Source organism: Phoxinus phoxinus (genome assembly GCF_949152265.1).
Source record: "Phoxinus phoxinus genome assembly, chromosome: 24".
Classification (NCBI taxonomy): Eukaryota; Metazoa; Chordata; class Actinopteri; order Cypriniformes; family Leuciscidae; genus Phoxinus; species Phoxinus phoxinus.
The window spans coordinates 17869036-17890977 of NC_136899.1; the positions used below are offsets into that span (position 1 = coordinate 17869036).

At 41.1% G+C, this 21942-nt stretch overlaps 1 protein-coding gene across 1 annotated transcript in view; it reads left to right on the plus strand.

Annotated features, from left to right (window-relative positions):
- Positions 1–21942, plus strand: part of elovl2 (ELOVL fatty acid elongase 2) — a 66920-nt gene that overhangs the window by 39275 nt on the left and 5703 nt on the right. The window contains exons 3-7 of the mRNA XM_079602679.1: positions 13830–14017; positions 14133–14210; positions 17653–17824; positions 19289–19413; positions 20051–20185. Coding sequence (XP_079458805.1) covers positions 13830–14017; positions 14133–14210; positions 17653–17824; positions 19289–19413; positions 20051–20185 — 698 coding nt within the window. The remainder of the gene's footprint in view (positions 1–13829; positions 14018–14132; positions 14211–17652; positions 17825–19288; positions 19414–20050; positions 20186–21942) is intronic.

The window sequence follows — 21942 nt, forward strand, 5'->3', positions numbered from 1 at the left end:
GGGAGTGTTGTCTCGAGAGAGCATATCCGCACCCATTTTCTGAATGGCCAGGATATGCGCTGCTCTCAGAGAGCTCAAGTTGGGTTGTGCCACATAAGCAGATCTCTCGCCATGGAGTACAGGTGACCAGACCTGAGACCACCCTGGCGATTGATGTCAAGTCAAGTCACCTTTATTTATATAGCGCTTTTTACAATACAGATTGTATCAAAGCAGCTTCACAGTGATAACATGAAAATAATACAAAAAACAATTTCATCATCATCCACCTTTAAGGCAGATCTATAATATTGTTGAAAATTAAATGTCCCCAACTAAGCAAGCCAGAAGGTAAGGCAACAGCGGCAAGGAACCAAAACTCCATCAGGTGACAGAATGGAGAAAAAAACCTTGGGAGAACCCAGGCTCAGTCGGGGGCCAGTTCTCCTCTGGCCAATGAGTGAACAGTGTATGATTATGATTCAGGAGCATTACAGGTCAGAAGTTCAGAATGAATCAGAGTATTTGTCCAGTTCCGGTTGGTTGAAGTCGGAGTGGAGAGGAGGAGGGACTGGTTGACACTTCAGGTCAGCGACGTCGTCGTGTCCTGGCGCTGGTCCTTCATCAGATCTGGATCCGGTCTGGTTCCGGTGTACAGCGGTAAACCTCGGCATAGACAGAGAGACTAATATTAGCGTAGATGCCATCCTTTTTATTATGTACCAAGTACATCAGGATTTACAGGAAGTGTTCCCGGTCCCGGCTGTTCTAAACTATGCAGCCTAACATTGAATTATAGAAGTCTATAATGTGTTATGTGTATGCTAGGCCGAAGAGATGTGTTCTCTTCGTGATGTATGATGTATGACACCACTGACGTGTTGTCCGTGCGGACTAAGACGTGGTGTCCCTTGAAGTCCGACAGAAATGCTTTCCGGGCCAAACAAACTGCTGCCATTTCCAGGCAGTTGATGTGTAAGCTCCACTCCGTGCTCGACCAGAAGCCGGAGGCGGGCTTGCCCTCATGCAACGCACCCCAACCTTGGTTGGAGGCATCTGTGAAGATCACTTTCCATCTGGAGGCTACTCCCATGGTCACATCCTCTCGGTACCAGCTTTGATCTCGACAGGGAATCAGAGTACGCAAACAGCTGTGATTCACTGTAATGCGCATGATGCCCGACTGCCACGCATATGCAGTAGTCCCATATAGAGTACTGGCGATGAGGCTGCCATAAGGCCGAGAAGTTTCTGAAACTCTCTGAGGGGAGTGAGCGCGCTCCTTTTGAAGTAGGCTGTTAGTCGTTGTATAGAGAGCTCTGCTGTGAGACCCGCTCTCATAGTCTATAACTGTGCCCAGAAAGACCACATTCTAGCTGGGTGTTAGTTTGCTCTTGGCCAAATTGATTTTGAGTCCCAGGCATTGCAAATGGCCGAGAACCAAATTCCAGTGCATCAGCAGTTCGGCCCGCAACTGCGCCAAAATCAGCCAGTCGTCGAGATAATTCAGTACACGCACGCCCAGATGCCTCAGGGGAGATAGCGCAGCCTCCATGCACTTCGTAAATGTACGGGGTGCTAAGGACAGGCCGAATGGCAGGACTGTGTATTGATAAGCCCGGCCCTCGAAGGCGAATCTCAAGAATGGCCTGTGATAAGGGGCTATCTGGATATGAAAGTATGCGTCTTTCAGATCCACAGTGAAAAACAAAAAACACAGTGAATGTCTGCTGATGTCTCAAATCTAGTATGGGTCGGATGCCGTCGTCTTTCTCTGGGACTAGAAAATAACAGCTGTAAAACCCCGAGTGTTTTAGCGCGGGGGGGAACCAACTCTATTGCCCCTTTTGCTAAAAGATTTTGTAGTTCGGAGCGAAGCACGTGACACACGCTGCTTCTCACCGAAGTCTCAAGAACCGCCTGAAACTTTGGGGGTCTGCGAGCGAACTGGAGCGAGTTTAATGTGTTTATAACCCAACTCGACACACTGGGAATGGCTTGCCAGGCCAGGGCCTTTGTGGCTAGGGTTTGATACATGTTTAGGGACGTGCCGCCTAACACAGGGGGACCGGACACCTTTATGTTGTGATTTGTGCACATACTGAGTGTTGGTTAGACTGAAGAGGCTTTCGCCTTAGGCAAGTCATAGTGACCTCAAAAACACCACCTTCATGCACATTTTCGTTTGTGGCCACACTCATTTTTATTACTTTCACGTTCGTCAATTCCATTTTTGTCAACACAAGATACTGTATCATACGTTTGTGCATGATATGTATTACTAAGTGTTTCGCCTGTATTGTGATTCTGATCTGCAGTCTTCTCAAGGCACACGCGTATCACGTGACCCTCTTGTCCACAACCAAAACAAATCTGAGGTAGCAAAAATAACAATGAAAATCCTCAATCTTAAACTTCATGGCTAAATTAAGCTCTTCATTCTGGTTATTTAAGATCATGTGCACCTGCCTCCTAAATGATACAACGTGTTTCAACTGTGGTGATTTGCAACCTAGTAGGATTTTTTTAATTTTTGACAACAAACTTTCCGTGTCTGGACAATTCCCTTTCAATCACTTCGTTTTTAATAAACGGCGGGACATTTGACAATATTACTCTTCTTGCTGGTTGTACTAAGGACATGACTGGAGTAAGAGAATCATTCACAATAATCCCGGTTTCTACAACTTCATTCACTTTTGTCAACATTGTTCAAAAACATCACTATTGCGCTATTCATTCTTGGTCATGATTGGATTCTTTCTGCATCAACAACAGCTGCAACAGCGAGGACGCAGTCCTCAACTGAACAACGCTCCGCGGATACTACCTTAATGCTGTTGCCGCCGCGTTAAACTTTCCAACTTGCGTGCTGAGATGCCACCATAGCGATCAGTGCACACTGACCAACGACGCTCCTCACAAACACCTACAAACTTTCCTCTGTTTACCTAACAACAAAACCACAAGAGATGGAGAAAGATAAAAAACTCACTCACACCGTAGAGCTCACTCCAACACACACTCTCGCTCCGTCCACAAACTCCCAGCATGCAGAGAGAGAGCGAGAGCGTGAGAGAGAGAGAGAGAGAGAGAGAGAGAGAGAGAGAGAGAGAGAGAGAGAGGATGAGAGAGAGAGGGAGAGAGAGAGAGAGAGAGAGAGAGAGAGAGAGAGAGAGAGAGAGAGAGAGAGAGAGAGAGAGAGAGAGAGAGAGAGAGAGAGAGAGAGAGAGAGAGAGAGAGAGAGAGAGAGAGAGAGAGAGAGAAATACATCCGCACATAACACTCTTTGTATATAACAGACACAAAATGAATACATCCTTGGACATAACCCGCCCCACCAATAGATTCTTCCTATATTCCACCCAATTTTAGGAAAAACAAAACAAACAACCTTCTTATGGTTCAACACACACTACCCTGGACAGCGCATCCGCTACAACATTTTCAGTGCCTTTCAGATGTCTAATATATACTGATTGGCTTCATCACTGTCTCCTCTCCACCAATAAGCTGGTGTGTGGTGGGCGTTTTGGTGCAATATGGCTGCCGTCGCATGATCCAGGTGGATGCTGTACATTGGTGGTGGTTGAGGAGATTCCCCCTTCCATATGTGAAGCGCTTTGAGGTCCCAGAAAAAGCGCTATATAAATGTAAAAAATTATTATTATTATTAATATCCAGGTTGTATTCCTGTTAATGCCCATCACATCAAAAGCTGGTTGGCATTACACATACGGGAAAGAAACGTCTGAGGGTTATGGTCGGTGAATACAATAATGGGCACACTGATACCTCCCAAATAAACTTCAAAGTGCTGGAGCGCCAGCACTAAAGCAAGAGCTTCCTTCTCAATTGTGCTGTAGTCAGGGGTGCCGCCAGAAATTCTGGGCCCTATGGAAACCAAAATTTCTGGGCCCCCTACATTTTTTACAGATAAAATGTAACCCAATAAACATGCCCTGTATACTTTTAAAAAGATACTTAGCACATTGCGTAGTTAAAATGTCTAAAGATGAGTACAAAGCCTACAAACACAAGAAAAAAATATAGAAATATGTACTTGTTTACATAAAAGGGAGAACATTTATTATCTCAATTGCAAGCACAACGGAACATAATGTACACATATTGACATACTTTACATGAACAAGCTTTAGCTGGGTCAAACTGCTCAATCAGGAAACATCAGTAGAACTAACCCATGATTAAATCAGAAATAAAACTAGCTAGGCCAAAAGGGCTCAAAATTAAGTGTTTTTTTATCCTGAACCAACTGTTTTTTATCCAGGTCTAACAAAGTATGTTCAACATCACTTTATAATGGCCCAGCGGCGTGCCTTTCTGCTGGCAAAATCATGTATTAAATCATCAAAGTTCAGCTTTCTTGCCAGCTTGCTTTCAATGGATAGTATGGCAAGGTGACAAAGTCTATCCTGCAACATAGCAGACCTCAGATAATTTTTGATCAGTTTCAGCTTACTGAATGCTCTCTCGCCACCAGCAACGGTCACAGGCAGTGTGCAAAATATTCGCAAAACTATGCAGACCTGCCCAAAAATACTCTGCAGCTGCATCTTGTAAATGCTGTTGAGCAGATCAATTGGTGACAGACACCCTGGGAAAGTGGCCCTATATACAGAGTTGAGGTGTCTGACTTCATCTTCAAATTCACAAGTCAGATCAGTGTTGTATTTTGAAATCAATGGCTGGCATACAGAATGGATTTGATCATCACGTAACTGACCCATTTTTACAACTACAGAAAACTGATCCAAGATCTCAGCTGTTGTGGCAAACCTGGTACTCAAGTCATTGATTATGTGGTCCATCATGGGAAGAAACACAGTGTTTCTGAATATGGTGTCTGCACTGTGCTCCCTTGCTCCCTCTACCTCTGTCTCATCGTGAAACCGTTTTCTCTTCCTCTGGCGGCTGAATCCTGACCTGAACTGAGGGTTAATGCTCATCTGTTGGGCAACAAGTGATGCTTCAGAAAAGAAACTCTCCCATTCACCCCTCAGATGTTGCATCTCCTCCTGCAAAGCTCTGATATTTTCTGCCTCTGTCTCAAGAGTTAATTTCCCTGACTGGAGAATAATATTCCTTTTGTCAATGGCTTGCAAAACTTTGACCCAAACAGTCAACAGAAAAACAGTATCAAAAGTTTCAAAATACTTTTTTAGGCCGGTGGCTTCAGACCGAGCCTCTGGTGTCAGACTGCAGGTTGAGAGGATGGCATCAAGAGCTTCTAGGACACTGGGCAGGTGCTTGGCTATAGGTTGAACAGCCTTAACCCTTGCACTCCACCGAGTGTCTGACAGACGATGTAAAGTGCAACCCGTTTTTGCCTTATAGATGGCCCATCGCTCTGGGCTGGCACTAACATGTGCATAAAGGTGATTGACAAAGCCAAAAAAGTTGGTAACCTCTGGACTTGATTGAGCTGCATGCACACCAACAAGGTTCAGAGTATGAGACGCACAAGGGGAAAAAGTAGCCAGCTTATTCTTTTTTAATAATTGGGCTTGAACCCCCTTTATTTTTCCAGACATGTTTGCCCCATTATCATAGCCTTGGCCCCTGCAGTCATTCAGATCTATGCCATGACTATTAAGCTCATTTACAATCATGTCTGCAATCTCACTCCCTGTTTTCTTGTGAAAATTTTTAAACTCCAAAAACCTTTCAACAACCTCCCATTTCTTGTTTTCTTGATCAAATCCTACATATCGTAAGAGTAATACATTTTGCTCTGTATGTGAAATATCAGGAGTAGCATCGCAAATGACTGAATAATAGACTGATTCCTCCCTTTCCTTAAGAATACTACTTAACACTCGTTTTCCACATAACTCAATAAATTCGTTCTGAATATCTGAGCTTAAATAGTGTGTCAATCTTGTTCCTGTTTTTTTGTCTCTGACTTTTTGTAGATGTTCGTTGAGTAGTGGGTCATAATGGGACAGGAGCTCAAGGGTGCCCAAGAAGTTGCCATTATGAATGTCCCCCAAGTCTTTTGTTTTACCTCTAAAGGGTAAATTTCGAGAGGCCAAGAACAAGGTTACATCTAGTATCCTCTTCAGAATATCTCTATTTTTGTCTATTTCTGTTTGTATGAGCTTCTTCAGCTTGCTGTCTATTCCCCCAGGGACAGCTGCCATTACAGACTGTTGTAAGGTTTTCCATTTTAAGTAGCACTCCCTGTGTGCTTTGCTGCTTTCGTGGTTAGGGAATTTATCATACATTCGACGCCATGTTATGTCTTTGATTTTATAACCATGTTGACTGCTTAGTGCGCTCATACAAGGTTTCTTTAGCTCATGACCAAATAATACACAAGGAATACAAAATAGTGCATTTGTGCTTTGGCTGTAAATGACCCAGTCTCTCTTAATTTTTTCCCTGCAATTTCCTGACTTTGTGTACTTGAGGTATTCGGGGAAGGCTTTACCTTTTGAATCATGTGGCATTTCTTGTTCTTTATCTTTAGAAGAAGCTATTTTTTCCACAATTTTTTCTCTGTCTGCATTGCTCATTTTTGCTGGCCACAAACCAGGATCATTTGACACAACAGTCTCTTCTTCCTCGGAGTCTGCTCTCATGGCTTCCCCTGTTCTCTCATCTTCCTCGGAGTCTGCTCTCATGGCTTCCCCTGTTCTCTCATCTTCCTCGGAGTCTGCTCTCATGGCTTCCCCTGTTCTCTCATCTTCCTCGGAGTCTGCTCTCATGGCTTCCCCTGTTCTCTCATCTTCCTCGGAGTCTGCTCTCATGGCTTCCCCTGTTCTCTCATCTTCCTCGGAGTCTGCTCTCATGGCTTCCCCTGTTCTCTCATCTTCCTCTCTTTTATCTTCCTTTACACTTAGGGCTCCCTCTGTGCTCTCATATTCCACTATTCTCACCGCTTCCTCAACTTCCACACTCTTTCCTGGCAAAACTCTCTGTCTCTCTCTTGTTTCTGTGGGGTTAGGATGGCAAACTCATTTTTGTCCCCCAGTCAACAAGTTACAGCTTAGAATTAATATTTTCTTAACTGCATTGTTGGATAATATTATATGAAACTATACAACACAAGAAAAAAATTAGACAATCCAAAACTTAATTTTTTTACTACCTTGGTAGCTGACCATGTTCACCTTACCTGACACTGAGAGGACTGGGTCATTAGTAGGAGGACGAGGTGCAGACAATGACTCTGCATCTGTATAAGTCAAACACACACACACGTAATAACCATATTATTTTTTATTGGCCTATTTAGTTTTCTTAATATAGAATATTAAAATATCTATTTAGTAAACTCCTTATAGCCAATGGTTACATGTTTTATTCAATTTTATATTCTTTTTTATGGGGCATTTTATTCATATTAAGAACGTCAAGTTTGACAGCATCGATCGTAGCAGCAGCACTGTCTGTCACTTCACCGAACACACGACACACACACGACACGGCAAACTGATTTTGTAATTTTTGAAGCGTGTACATTACTTTTTGTTTTGTAAAGTTATCATCATGTGGCGAACACAGTAGATAAGACGTGTTTAGAGGCTTCAATCTTCATGAAGTTTCGCGCTCAGGCTCACCTTGTTCGGCTGAGACGGAGACGGGGGACGGGGGGGGAGGAGGACGTGGGTGTGCAGCAGCCGCTGAATCTGTGTCTACGACGACGACGTCGACGAGACATGATAAGACGGAGACAGCAGAGATTGGATGTAAATCATAATTCATTTATTATTTTACTAAGCTAGCTAGATAAAAGCAGGTCATGTAACGTTAGCAACAAAAATAAGTAACTCTAAAAGTTTTGGAATACAGGAATAGGGCAAGCTACCTTTCTTTTTGAAAAACTTTGTGACATACTGTCGACTTCGGTGTTCTCTTTCTTCTCTTTCCTTCTTTTCTTTTCGTTTTTGATGCCCTGACTTTTGATGTGACATCATGCCTGATGCCTGTGTCACTGTCTGCGCTGCATCATAAGTGCAATAAGCAAGAGACGCTAACTAGCGAGCGTAGCTTGGACAGCGGGAATGAACCATTGTGAGAGGGAGGGGTGTGACTGAAACAGTAAATACATTATTTGTTTTTTTTAAATATTAAATATATGGTCAAAACGGACTGAATACACATTAATTGCATGAGGGGCCCTAGCACATTTAATGTATGTATAAAAAAGAGAAAAAAAATAAGAAAAGAAAAATGGGGTCTGCTCTTCTGGGCCCTAAATCAGCCTGGGCCCTTAGAATCGTCCTAACCTTCCACCCCTTTACGGCGCCCTTGGCTGTAGTTACTTTGGCACCTTGAAAACTTTTTGGAAAAATAGCACACAGGACGATCAATATCCATATGGTCCTTTTGTAATAATACTGCTCTTGCCACAGACATACAAACTTCCTTTTATCACTGAGTACATCAGTAAGTCACAACACTGGATGAATTTTGACAGAAATTTCACATTCCAAGAAAACGTCTCGGCTCACATTTATTAGATGGAGATGTATAGGCTATTATCGCAGAAACTTTCGCTTCTACAGGTCTCACACTTCCTTGACCCACCTTCTTTCCCAAGTATGTCACCTCTGATCTCTGAATTCACACTCAGTCAGTGAAGCGTCTGGCAATCGAGTAAACAAAAACTCAAGATTAGTCATATGTTCTGTCCAACTGTCTGAATACAGCACCACATCATCTATATATGCATCTCACTTCGGTACCTCAGATAAAACCTTCTGCATAAGCCTTTGAAACGTCACAGGAGCATTTCGCATCCCGAACGCAAGGACAGTAGTATATTGAAGAAAGTTGTTGGGTGTGACAAAGGCAGAACATTTCTGAAGCCCGTGGCGTAAGTGGTACCTACCTTTTTACAAACTCTAATAGATTAAATATTTTAGTCTTATAGGCCTAAGCATGGTGCAGTTGAGAGTGAGACAGCCAATTGTAATTTCTCAAATGCATTTTGCCATTTGTTGGTCTAATTTTTTCACATGCTTTTGTTTTGTTTTCTCATGAGCTTGGAGATCTCTGCATAATATTGGATCCATGGCCAATAACATTTCCATCTCATTATCCCATTTTTCATTGTGTTTGTGATTTCATATTTTTGGACTTTTGGAGTCATATTTTTCTCCAATCTATCTCTAGAAAATTACCAAAACAAGATGGAGTGACCAGTATCGTTGTTTTGCCAACAATAATAATCATTCTTTGACATTTTGTTTATCTTTTTCTTTGCCAGAGAATAATTGTATCATGCTTTAGCCCTATAGTCTTTTACGGCCCTGACGAGAACGTTGGTCTCCTCGGCTGTGAACCGCTCCTGGTGTGCGCCTGGCAAATCCACCGTTATAATAGCAATCCACCGTTATAATAGCAATCCGCCGTTATAATAGCAATCCGCCAAGGAACAATCGTGCCTGCTCTTAAAGGGAATGTGAGAAGACACTCTGATTGGTTTATTTCACGTTACGCCCAAACAACACCTATGAATAATGAAGCTACATCAGACCAACCCATTTTAGATTTGCGTCGGGCGCAAGAGTCATAGCAACAGCACCCGGGATCCGCCCACAAAGATTGCATTTCGCATTTTAAACTTGCGTTTCAGATAGTTAAAATAGGGCCCATTAAACCATCTGACCTTATGAGCTTCATAAATACATACTCGACCACTGACTCCCTCTGTCCCCTCAGCCTCATCACTCATTACAATGACTGCCTATCCTCCTCCCTGGATATGCCCTTGCTCCCACTAAAACTCGTTCTGTCTCCTTCAACCACTCAGCTCCGTGGTACACGCCTTGAGCACCTTTATAAATTAACAGGCCTAGTATATCATGCGCAGGCCTGCACATATCACCTTTTGCAATATAATAACACCCTTCTGCTACTAGATCATCTTACTATTCGAACATTATAAACTCTGGGAAAAACAATTATAAGCTCCTATTTTCCACAGTAAACCGGCTCCTTAAGCCACCTGACAACACCTTCTTTGACCCCTCACTGGAACTCTGCAACAAGTTTCTAAACTTCTTTCATGGTAAAATTCAAGACATTCATCACCATCTCTACTTAATATTCCTAGCACTCCAGTTTATAACATGTCCTACATAACTACCTTACAGGGCTCTGCCTTTACTACCTCCCTCTCAAACTTCACCTTGGCCTCGGAGAACCTGATTGAAGAACTTGTCAGTAAATCAAAACATCCACTTCCCAATTAGACCCCCTGCGACCAGTCTTCTTAAAGCATGCCTGCCTTCCATCTCTCCCTTACTCACTACATTAGTTAATTCCTCCCTCTCCATGGGCATTGTGCCACCCACTCTTAAGACTGCTGCCACTCCCGTCCTCAAAAAGCCCAATGCTGATCCTGATGATTTGAACTACCAACTCCAACCTTCCATTTGCCTCCAAGATACTGGAGTAGGTTGTGGCAAATCACCTACATCAACATCTCAACTACAATGATCTGCATGAACATTTCCAGTCAGGTTTCTGTGCTAAACACACCATGGAAATAGCATTGGTAAAAATCACCAACGACCTACTCTGTGCTGCTGACTCCGGTCTACTGTCCATCCTTATCTTACTTGACTTTAGTGCTACCTTTGACACCATCTCACATCCCCTCCTCATTGAATGTCTGGCCAACATTGGTATCATAGGGGGTGCACTCTCCTGGTTCTGTTCCTACTTCACAGATCGTCAACAGTTTGTACAACTCAAACACTATACATCGGCCTGTGCTTCTGTGCCACAGGGTGTCCCCCAGGGGTCAGTGCTGGGTTCACTCCTCTTCATTATATATCTCCTTCCCCTGGGCAAGATCATGAGACATCACAAAATACATTTCCACTGCTATGCTGATGACACCCAGCTTTATATCATAACTAAACCTTCATATCCCCTTCTTCCCACCTCACTCAGCATTGAGCAACTGTCTTCAAGACATTAAAAACTGAATGAACACAAACTTTTTGAAACTTAATGGCAATAAGACATAAGTCCTGCTCATCGGCTCCAAATCCTCTCTTTCAAAACAGCATAACTTCAATATTACCATAGGCAAGATCTTGGTCCCTCTGTCAACTCAAGTCAAAAGCCTTGGTGTCATTCTGGACAGTTCCCTATCATTCGAATCCCAGATTAAAGCAATTACCAGAACATCGTTCTTTCACCTCCGCAATATCTCCAGGCTTAGACCCTCATTGTCACAATCCAGCACTGAAACCCCAATTCATGCCCTTGTCACGTCATGTCTGGATTACTGCAACTTCCTTCTCACATCCTTTCTAAGCTGACAAATAGACTCCAACTTGTTCAGAACTCTGCTGCTCGAATCCTCACTGGTATCAGAACATCTGAACCACACATATCCTTATCATTCTACACTGGCTCCCTGTGCACTACCGTATTGAATTTAAGACCCTCCTCATCACCTACAAAGCACTCCATAATCTTGCGCCCAGTTACATTTCTGACCTCCTACTAGGTTATGTTTCTGCACGCTCCTCGACTTGACTCCTTGTCACCCCCACATTCCGCCTCTCCACCATGGGGGCAAGGGCCTTCACTTTGGAATGCCCTCCTCTCCCACATTTGACAGGAAGACAGTCAATTAATTTTTTTTTTTTTTTAAAACCTACCTTTTTAAGAAGCTTTTAATCTTTAAATCTTCATAGTACTACATCACCATAGTAACCCTCCCGTCACTTTTTACTGCTTTTCTGACGTTTTTAGCACTTTTCAGATTTGGCTATTTTGTAAAATGTATTACTATTAAGTTAAATGTATTTTAACTTATTTCCATCTTTTATGTCCTCCGAAACATGTAAGATGTCCTTGTGTATATAGAAAGGTGTCCCCCAAATAAAATGTATTATTATTATTATTATTATAACTGTATGATTATTTTTTAGAGATTACTTAAAATGATTTTAAATGTTTTTTTAAATTTATTAAAAAAAGACAAAACCAGCTTTAAAATAAGCTATAATCAGCTTTAAATGATCTAAAATAACTAAATCCAGATATGTCTTATTTTAATGTATCCCCTCAACCACTGTTTGTATCCTTCAAAAGGGTATACTTTTTTTGTGGTCTGTACAAATTTGCATTTGTGGAGCGATTTGAATCTGTCAAAAAGGTTAAGAACCACTGCTCTAAATGTAATTATTTTTAAGTAAATGGCACACCAAATTAAGAGGAATATATATATATATATATATATATATATATATATATATATATATATATATATATATATAATAATAATATATATATCTAATATTAGAGGGTGTAACGGTTCACAAAAATTACGGTTCGGTTCGATACGATACACTTGTGTCACTGTTCGGTATGGTTCGGTACTAGGGCTGTAACGATTAATCGTGATTAATCGAAATCCGAAATAAAAGTTTGTGTTTACATAATATATGTGTGTGTATTGTGTATAATTATTTTGTATATATAAATACACACACATGCATGTATATATTTTATAAAAATGTGTTATTTATATATAAAATAGTTATATTTATATATAATATAAATCATATAAAAATATATATGCAGTATATAAATGCAAATAATTCTCAAATATATACATGCATGTGTGTGTATTTATATATACAAAATAATTATACACAATACACACACATATACTATGTAAACACAAACTTTTATTTTATATTTTTTTTACTTTTTAGCAATGGAGCTATATTTTACTTTTCTTAGGAGCATATAAAACAAAACAGCTCCTTGGACAAAATGAAATGTAATATTGTAGTAGTTATAAACAAAGGTTTATTTTAGTTCAGATTGACATTTGAGGGCAGCAATTGTATTCATAATGTAACAAAAAACCTAGACGTAATGTTACTTGAAAGCATTACAGACTATTCCTGCCAAACTTCCATGGTTACAGTTAGTAGTGTTACTACAGTAAATCCATGGTGAATGTTGCTGATCTGTGGACACTGAATAGTTAATTCATGGCACAATGTTTCTTCCTGATTTCCACGTCAGCGCTGTTTGATCCGTTAATAACAGATAAATGTGAATGTTTCTCACTAGATCTATAAGCTGTGTTATTACTTCAGTGGCAAATTCAAATGCTTTCTTTACTGGATCTCGCTGTGTAGTAATAGTGCTGCTTGTTCAAAATCGGCTCGCGCTGCATTGGTCCAAACTGATAAACGGCCGTTACTAATATATATATTAGGGGTGTAACGATACACGTATTCGTATTGAACCGTACGAAAATACCGTACGAAAACCGTACGAAAATACAAATACGTGTATCATTACACCCCTAATATATAGTTTTTGATTTTGTGACATTAGATAAGGCAGTGATTATTGTTAATTTATACACTGCCATAGTACAATGGACATATAAAGAGTCACTCAAAATAAATGCCAGTATGACAAAAGTATGCTACTGGAATGTGATCGTCTAAAAAGTATTTTCAAAAAGTAAAAGTGAAGGTATGTTTTAAAAATTATAATTGTACAGATTATTTGAATGAAATGTATGTCTCCAGATGCTAGTAATTATATATATTTTGAAAAAATCTCAAAATGACCTAGATTTTATAGTTTTATTTTGTATTTGGTCCACCCCAAATTACATCACGGACCTTCAATTCCACTTTTTTTTTCACCTCAAGCTTACTTTTGATTTAAAAATGGTAAATGGTAAAAATGTAAAACAAGGTTAAGCCAAACTTGTTACACGAATTTGAAGTATGTTCTTTTTTATATATTAAAAAGATGTTTGACATTTACCTTACCCAGTCATCCAGTTGCAGTATACAGTATGTGACGTGTGTGTTTGATGTCAGATACTCGCGTGAGAGGATGGCTCCTGCTGGATTCCTACACACCAACATTCTTACTCACCATTACCTACCTCCTAACAATCTACCTGGGAACAAAATACATGAAAAACAGACCAGCATACTCACTGAAAAATGTTTTACGGCTGTACAACTTCTCCATTACTGTGTTGTCATTCTACATGCTGGTTGAGGTAAGTGAGTGTACAGTATCTTTACATGTACAGCAGCAATACAGTTGCCCATCTGCTGGTGTCCGGTGTCCTTTAAGTTGTTCTTACTGTTCACTGTGTTTCATGTGTTTGGTAGCTGATATCATCAGTCTGGTCTGCAGGTTACCGTCTTCAGTGTCAGGGATTGTATGATGCTGGTGAAGCAGATATCAGGGTGAGTAATAAAAACAGCACTAATATATATATATATATGTACAGTGAATACCATTTAAGGCATACCACAAACAGCATTAAAATTGACCTATTAAGCCCCTTATGTAATATAAGTTTCAGGTGTACCTAGAATGTGTCTGAAGTTTCAGCTCAAAATACTCCAGAGATCATTTATTATACCATGTTGTAAATGCTCATTTTTGAGTGGAAGGAAAAACATGCTTTTTTGCATAAAAAAGTATATACTTTGCTAAAGAATAAAAACACATCTGTTTGGTCATCTCTATCATGGTCAACGCTCACGTGACATTGCAGTTCTTCGTCATTATGAAAGTTTATTATCTTCATGCGTTTTAATGCCATATCAGTCTAAACTTCTGGGGCCTTACTAACTATGCACACAGTGATTGGCTGAAAGGGGAGGGGTCTCTGTCAGTGATTTAATCATAGAAATATAGTAAAATTCAAATAAAGTTTTTTAAATAAAATGTAAATACAGGGGGTTTGAGAATGTAGGCTAAGTGTCACCAATTAAATGAGTATATGTTCAGCTAATTGTCAGTCACTTTCATGTCTGCATCTCAAGAGATTGCAGGATTCAAGCGACAAATTCGGGTGGAGCACATTCAAACAGCCTATCTAATCAGCTCGAGAGGAGGTATATACACCTAGTTACCTGGAGTTGCACCTAGTTACCGAGAGCACGAATAGGAATCTCGCTAGAGAGGCCAATCTACATCGAGTGAAACTTAAAACAAGCCAATACACATCAGCTGTTCAGCCTCGCAGCGCGGGCATATAGCGAGCAGCTGGTGGTGATTGCACTTCAGCTTTTTGCTTCAGAACCAAGCACTTCGATGCCTTCTTTAAACCTGTCTACATAGCTTTGTGAAACGTAAAAAGCAATTCTCTTCAGGACCTCTCCACCTCAGTGCGGGCCTGCGTGACAGCACAGCAGCGTGAGCTGTCTTTTTTCCCCCTCTCTCTTTCTCTATTTTTTGAAAAACTGAGCAAAACAAAAAAACTGTTGTCACAGCTGGTAAGGTGCGCCGGTACTCAAAGGCTGTTTTTACAGCTGGTACCAGCGAGAGAGATCGCTCCCCTGCGTGCTTCAGAACCAGCGAGAGCAGTCCCTAAAAGAGCTTACACAGATAGAAACGCATCTTTATAAAGATGACTTCCTATCTGTGGATGTGGTCGTTACCTAGGGTCACAGGATGGTCACAATTGCTGCCTCGTGTGTCTGGGCATTGAACAGATTTTGTGGATGAGTCTTGTAGCCATTGTGGGAAGATGACCATCGTGAAGCTGCGGTCGAGACTCTCGTTCCTGCAAAGGGGCGGAGTCCCCGTGCTCCTGCCTCGATCCAATCCTCCTCAGACGGCGCGGGAGACCTGAGGATCACGGTTAGCGCACTACGTTCGGGGAACCTACCCCCTAGGAACCCTCATCCCTCTCACGCTCCGCAGCCAGCTGAGCTACCGACTAAATGTGCTGGACCATCCTCGAGATGTGTACCAGTCGTTTCCTTTGGTGCACCCCACGACGATCAGATGTTGATCGCTGGATGATTGGTATCTCGGGGTGGCGCGCGCTGGTTCTCAGCAACCCACCCCAGTGCCTTTCTTCCCTGAGGTGCATGAGGAGCTCACGGGGACATGGTCGGCACCTTTTACTGCCAGAAACCAGAAACGGTGGCTCCTCCTCCCTCACCACCCTTGATGGCAGGGCAGCTAAGGGATACACGTGTTTTTCAAATTTTCAATAAAAGATCCGTTTCTTTCATCTCCTGGGTCCAAAGACCGCCCAAAGAGCAGTGGGGTGAGAGAATCCTCACCACTCTCATCCGCCTCTTCCATCGCCAGCGGGCAGCAGTGTGTGGTTCGAGAACGCAACCAAGCCACCTCCTGCCCCGTGGAACCAGGTAAGTGTTGCACAGCACACTCAGACTCCGCTATGGGCCGCCTCCCAGAGAGAGCCTCCCGAGCCGACTCTCTGTGTTCCACCCCGCTGCCCCACTCCGGGTACGCCTATGGCCCCTTTGGTTCCACTAGTACGCTCTCTCTGTGAGCCTGGTTAGCGCTCCCCAGGCCATCTCGCTTGCTCATTCAGACCATCAGGCTCGGCTATGTGATTCAATTCGCCCGGCGTCCCACCCAAGTTTCGGGCCATCCACTCCACGACAGAGGGAGCACCCAATGTCCATGTCATGCGCGCGGCGATCGCAGTCCTACTGGCGAAGGACACGATAGAGCCGGTCCCTCCAGCCAATATGAGGTCAGGGCACTACAGTCCCTACTTCATTATACCCAATAAAGGTGGTGGGTTATAACCGATCTTGGATCTGCGAGATTTGAATCGGAGCCTCCACAAGCTAACGTTCAAAATGCTCACGCAGAGACGCATTTTCAAATACATCCGCCCCCGAGATTGGTTTTCAGCGATCGACCTGAAGGACACATACTTTCATGGCTCGATTCTTTCTCGACACAGGCCGTTTCTGCGCTTTGCGTTCGAGTGTCGAGCATATCAGTACAAAGTCCTGCCCTTCAGGCATGTATCTGTCTCCCCGTGTCTTCACGAAAGTCATTAAGGGGGCCCTTGTTCCCATGAGAGAACAGGGCGTTCGCATCCTCAACTATCTCGACGACTGGCTCATACTAGCACACTCTCGAGATCAGTTATGCAAACACAGGGACCTCGTGCTCAGGCACCTCAGCCAGCTGGGCCTTCAGGTCAACTGGGAAAAGAGCAAACTCGCCCCCGTGCAGAGGATCTCTTTTCTTGTTATGGAGTTGGATTCGGTCCTCAAAAAATCAACACTCAAATAACAAATTGTATGCAAACATGTATTTCACTGGCACGCTGCTGCTTAAACTGAGGCGCCTAATTAGTTAGTGATCTGTCACGCCACATGAAAGACTGTCAAAACAGCATTTATTGTTTAAATTTCATGATCAAATTTGATAATTTAAAAAATTACACTGTTTCTTATTGAAAGTAACAAAACGCGGAGCTTATACAACGCTGTATTCATCTACACATAAGACACGAAAATTTGCGGGACGAATATGTGAACCGTTACACACACACCCCTAATTACTATTTAATCAGATGTCAAGGAAGAAAATTTTGTTTTGTTCTCAACCTCAACAATGGGCTAGGGCTAGGCCTGGACGGGGTGTGTTCGGTACACCATGAGAGTATAGTGATAACGTGGGTGGTGTACAACCATATAAAAGTGAATTTTGCATTATAGGTCCCCTTTAAGTTTATGATCACTCTCTGGCACATAAGTGCATTAACACTACTGCATTAGCTTTGATCACCTGATGTACGTAAATATTATATAGCCCATCACAATATTTATGCACATTAGATGACATCTTATTTACATCTTACATTTAACTTGCTCAAAATCTTTACCCGTTTTATTTGGATAGGTAGCAAAAGTACTGTGGTGGTACTATTTCTCCAAGCTGATTGAGTTCCTGGACACCATCTTCATTGTGTTAAGGAAGAAAAACAGCCAGATCAGTTTCCTGCATGTGTATCATCATGCTTCTATGTTTAACATCTGGTGGTGTGTCCTCAACTGGATACCCTGTGGACAGAGTAAGTGAGCCTAAAGGACAAAGTTACATTAATGAAATGTCACAGGTTTATGAGACCGTACTGGTGTGAGGAAAAATGAGCTTAGGCTTCGCTTTATATTTTAACAATAGCCAGTGTATAATAATGTTGATTTTATTATTAGTGTAGATTTAGAATACTTCATGCTATACACAGTATACACACACTGCTGGTCAAAAGTGTGAAGGTTGCATTCATTTTTTTTTTTTTTTAATAAAAAAATACAGTAAAAGCAGTCATACTGTGAAATATTATTACAATGTACAATTATTCGAATGTAAATGGTAAACTGGTTTCTGTTGTAATATATTTTAAAATGTAATTTATTCTTGTGATGGCAAAGCTGATTTTTCAGCAGTCATTATTAGTCTTCAGTGTCAGATGATCTTTCAGAAATCCTTCTAATATTCTGATTTGGTGCTAAATAACGTTTCTTCTTATTGTTAATGCTAAACACAGTTGTGCTGCTTAATATTTCTTCTGGAAACTGTGCTTTTTTTAACCCAGGATTCTTATTATACTTTAAGGCCAGACAAGAAGTTTGTTGAGAGTTGGTTTGTAAAGAAGGACTACACTCCTGCGCACACACAAATAAATATATATATATATATATATATATATTTATTAAAACTTGCATACCTATAGACTAAACACGTGATGCACATGTGCACGCTGTCACCATTGTCACAGGTTTGCGTTTTTTTAGAGGATTGCGCAGAGATAACCTTTTTTTTTATTTTAAGGTTTGCACCTTGCACGTTAAGTGTTTTCTGTTAGAACTGTGTTGTGTTAGCGGCCCCTCAGTTAATAACTAATGAACTTTGCAACGGAAGTGAATCAATCAATCAAAACTAACTTTAGCTTGACAATAACTTACTAGAGCTGATGTAAAGCCAAAACAATCTCTGTTACTATAATTTCCTATTATCACCGTAAAGCTGCTTTGAAACAATTTACATTGCTATATAAATGAAGGTGACTTGACTTTGATGAATAGAACATAATTTTTTATAAATATAACTTTTTTGTAATATTTAATTTCACGTCTTTACTGTCTTTTTCTTTTGATCAATATAATGTGCCTTTGCTAAATAAAAGTACTATTTTTTTCCCTTTAAAAAAAAAAAAAAAATCTTACTTACTCCAAATGTTTAAATGGAGGTGTATCATGATTTCCAAAAAGAAAAGAAAAGCAGCAGCTAAAACTGTTTTCAACATTGATAATAATAAGATTTTTTTTTTCTGAAAGATCATGTCACAGATATATATGTATATATATATATAAATTCCCTTCACTACACAGGGACATACTTATAACAGTATTGAATATATATTTGACAGTATTCCAAACACACACACACACACACACTGTATATGCTACCATATATATGCTACCAATGCCATGATGGTTCAGTTCAACCTGTATAATGTAACATCTTTGTCCAGGTTTCTTTGGACCGATGCTAAACAGTTTCATCCATATCCTCATGTATTCTTACTATGGCCTGTCAACCATCCCATCCATGCACAACTATCTGTGGTGGAAACGCTACCTCACCCAGGGTCAGCTGGTCAGTGTGCAAACTCTCTATCCAACTACCCTCTGCTTTTACATTCCCATATCCCTTTACATTTTCATGCTAGTCCTTATGAGACCTTCCCTCTGCCATCACAGAATAAATGAAATGCTTATACATTACACTGATGTCGCCGCTAGAACTGCTCTTCTACTTCACTTTCCTCGCTTTTTAAACTATTGCCACCTAGTAGCCTAATAAGGCATACTGATTTTATTACATAGATCATCAGACGACGTAAGTCATCCGGTTTGATTTCCTCAGTTTTTTTAATTATAAAACTCTACAGTTAATTTTAATTTAATGGAAGGGGTAGTTTTAGGGTAAGGTTTAGGGTTGGGGGGTAGGTTATCATCTATAATTACCATGAGTCTGTTTTAATTGTTTGTATATTTTTGTTATGTTCTACTAATAGCTGTTATTTCATACTTCATAAGTACTTTTAAGTCCATAAAAAGTAGACTGAAAGTATACTTTCTTATCTTTAGAAAATTAATTAGTTTAAAAATTAGTTTAGTAGTATACTAGCACATTTGAACAAAAAAAATTTCTGCTCTGCTCTTTTGTTGTTGTTGTATTTCATGTGTTAGAAGATGATTGTCTCTCAGTAATGTTCTATTCTTTCTCTCAGGTTCAGTTTGCATTGACTATAACACACACAGTAAGCGCATGGGTCGTTCCTTGTGGCTACCCTCTGGGCTGTCTGAAATTTCAGACCTTCTACATGTGCACACTTGTCGTCCTGTTTGTCAACTTCTACATGCAGGTGAGAACTTCTACAAATGTAGTCAAGTTTCAAAACATGGGTCAAATGATCTTTACCCCTTACTAAAAGAAAAAAAAAAATACCAGATGGATTTTTATTTTTTGGCCTCTTCTTCAGGAGATATAACCTGGAGGAAAATGCCACCAAATAGAAAACCAGTGCCACTCTGGCACACAAGGTCCACTATCCTTCAGATTTTCAACTCTAATCCAACACCACCTTAAAAATCTAACCAAATTCTTCATGTAGCGGGACCTTGGCCCTTCACACCTTGGGCAAATATAGAAACACTGCCTCTAGCATCACATGACTACGCCACCCTATTTAATAGGGAAATATAGATGTTACTACCAAGAATGGATAAAGGATACACAGGAACGTAATTAGCAAGAAGGGCTAGAGACGTGGATACCAATAATACAAAAGTTTTTATTTAAATACAATCGTCGGTTAAAATGTATAAAAGCTGAGAATCATCAATAGACATGCAGGAGATACCACAATCCAAAGGAGGCCGAGGCTTGATGGCAGACACACGACCAAGGCTTCAATATCACTCGCAACACCCCGTGTACAAGTCACAGCACACACACTGCAATAAAGTCACAAAATAATCACACAGCACTCTGTGACGAGCTCTCTCTACCACCACGTACGGGCCTACTAGTGGTCTGCCGCCAAAGCCTCAGCTCCTGTAACAAGAGTGTAACAATTTATTATGGTTTCAATATACAACACTCTCACTCAACATGCGCCAATAATAAACATTTAGATCAACAACAAGAAAATACTACAAAAAAAATGAAAATATGAAAATCCACACACACGTGTGTGGAGGGAGAGTTGACTATTTAGATCGTGGGCTAACTTCTATGATAAGCAGCAGCGTCAAGTCAGCGTTGCCCACCAGGCATCACAGAACATCTACTCGTCCTTTCATTCACAAACTCGGCGTATAGAGGACACGGGACACATCATCCGAAGCACGGAAATGCCAGCGAGGCAGGCGAAGAAGAGCAGCCGCCGCTTAAGGCTCACACAGCGAACAATCCCCGCAGCTCAAAGTATCATGAGACACGGGACTGCAATAGAGGCATGTAACAGGAGCCGCCAACGGCAGCGAACGATCCTGAAAGCGGAAACGCTAGGAGAAAGAGGGGCGTTCCCCCAGGCAATGACGCGACACCAAACCGGCAAACACACACACAAGAGTGGCTACAGGTTCTCTCTTTTATACGGTACCACCAAGTTTGTGATTGGAACCGCACTACCCCACGCACATTCATTTAATTAACGTGGCTATATACGTCCCACTACATTCACAATTACTTGAAAGTTACAGACAGGTGTGTTTGAATAGGGCTAGAGCTAAACTCTGCAGGACAGTGCAGGGTCACATTCTCAGATTTTTTTTTAAAACTAAAAACTAACAAAAAATGCACTGGAGCAGTGCCCTTGAGCTTGAGCAACTGACCACACCTCGAGCTTGATGTCACTTTGTTTAGCATAGTATACATTTACTATATAGACAATGGTCTAAAATTAAAAAATTATACATCTTTTGAAAGTTCTACGGGTGTAGTGTCAATCTACGGTGTCTGTTTTATGATATAGATGCTCCAGCAGCAGTAATATTGTAATTTGTGTCAGGAGTACAAATGACAACATGCAAAATTAAAACAGGTTTTTATACATTTGTTATGAAATAGCGATCGTGAGATGAATCCAAAACCGTTGCACTTGGGTAAAATGTCCAT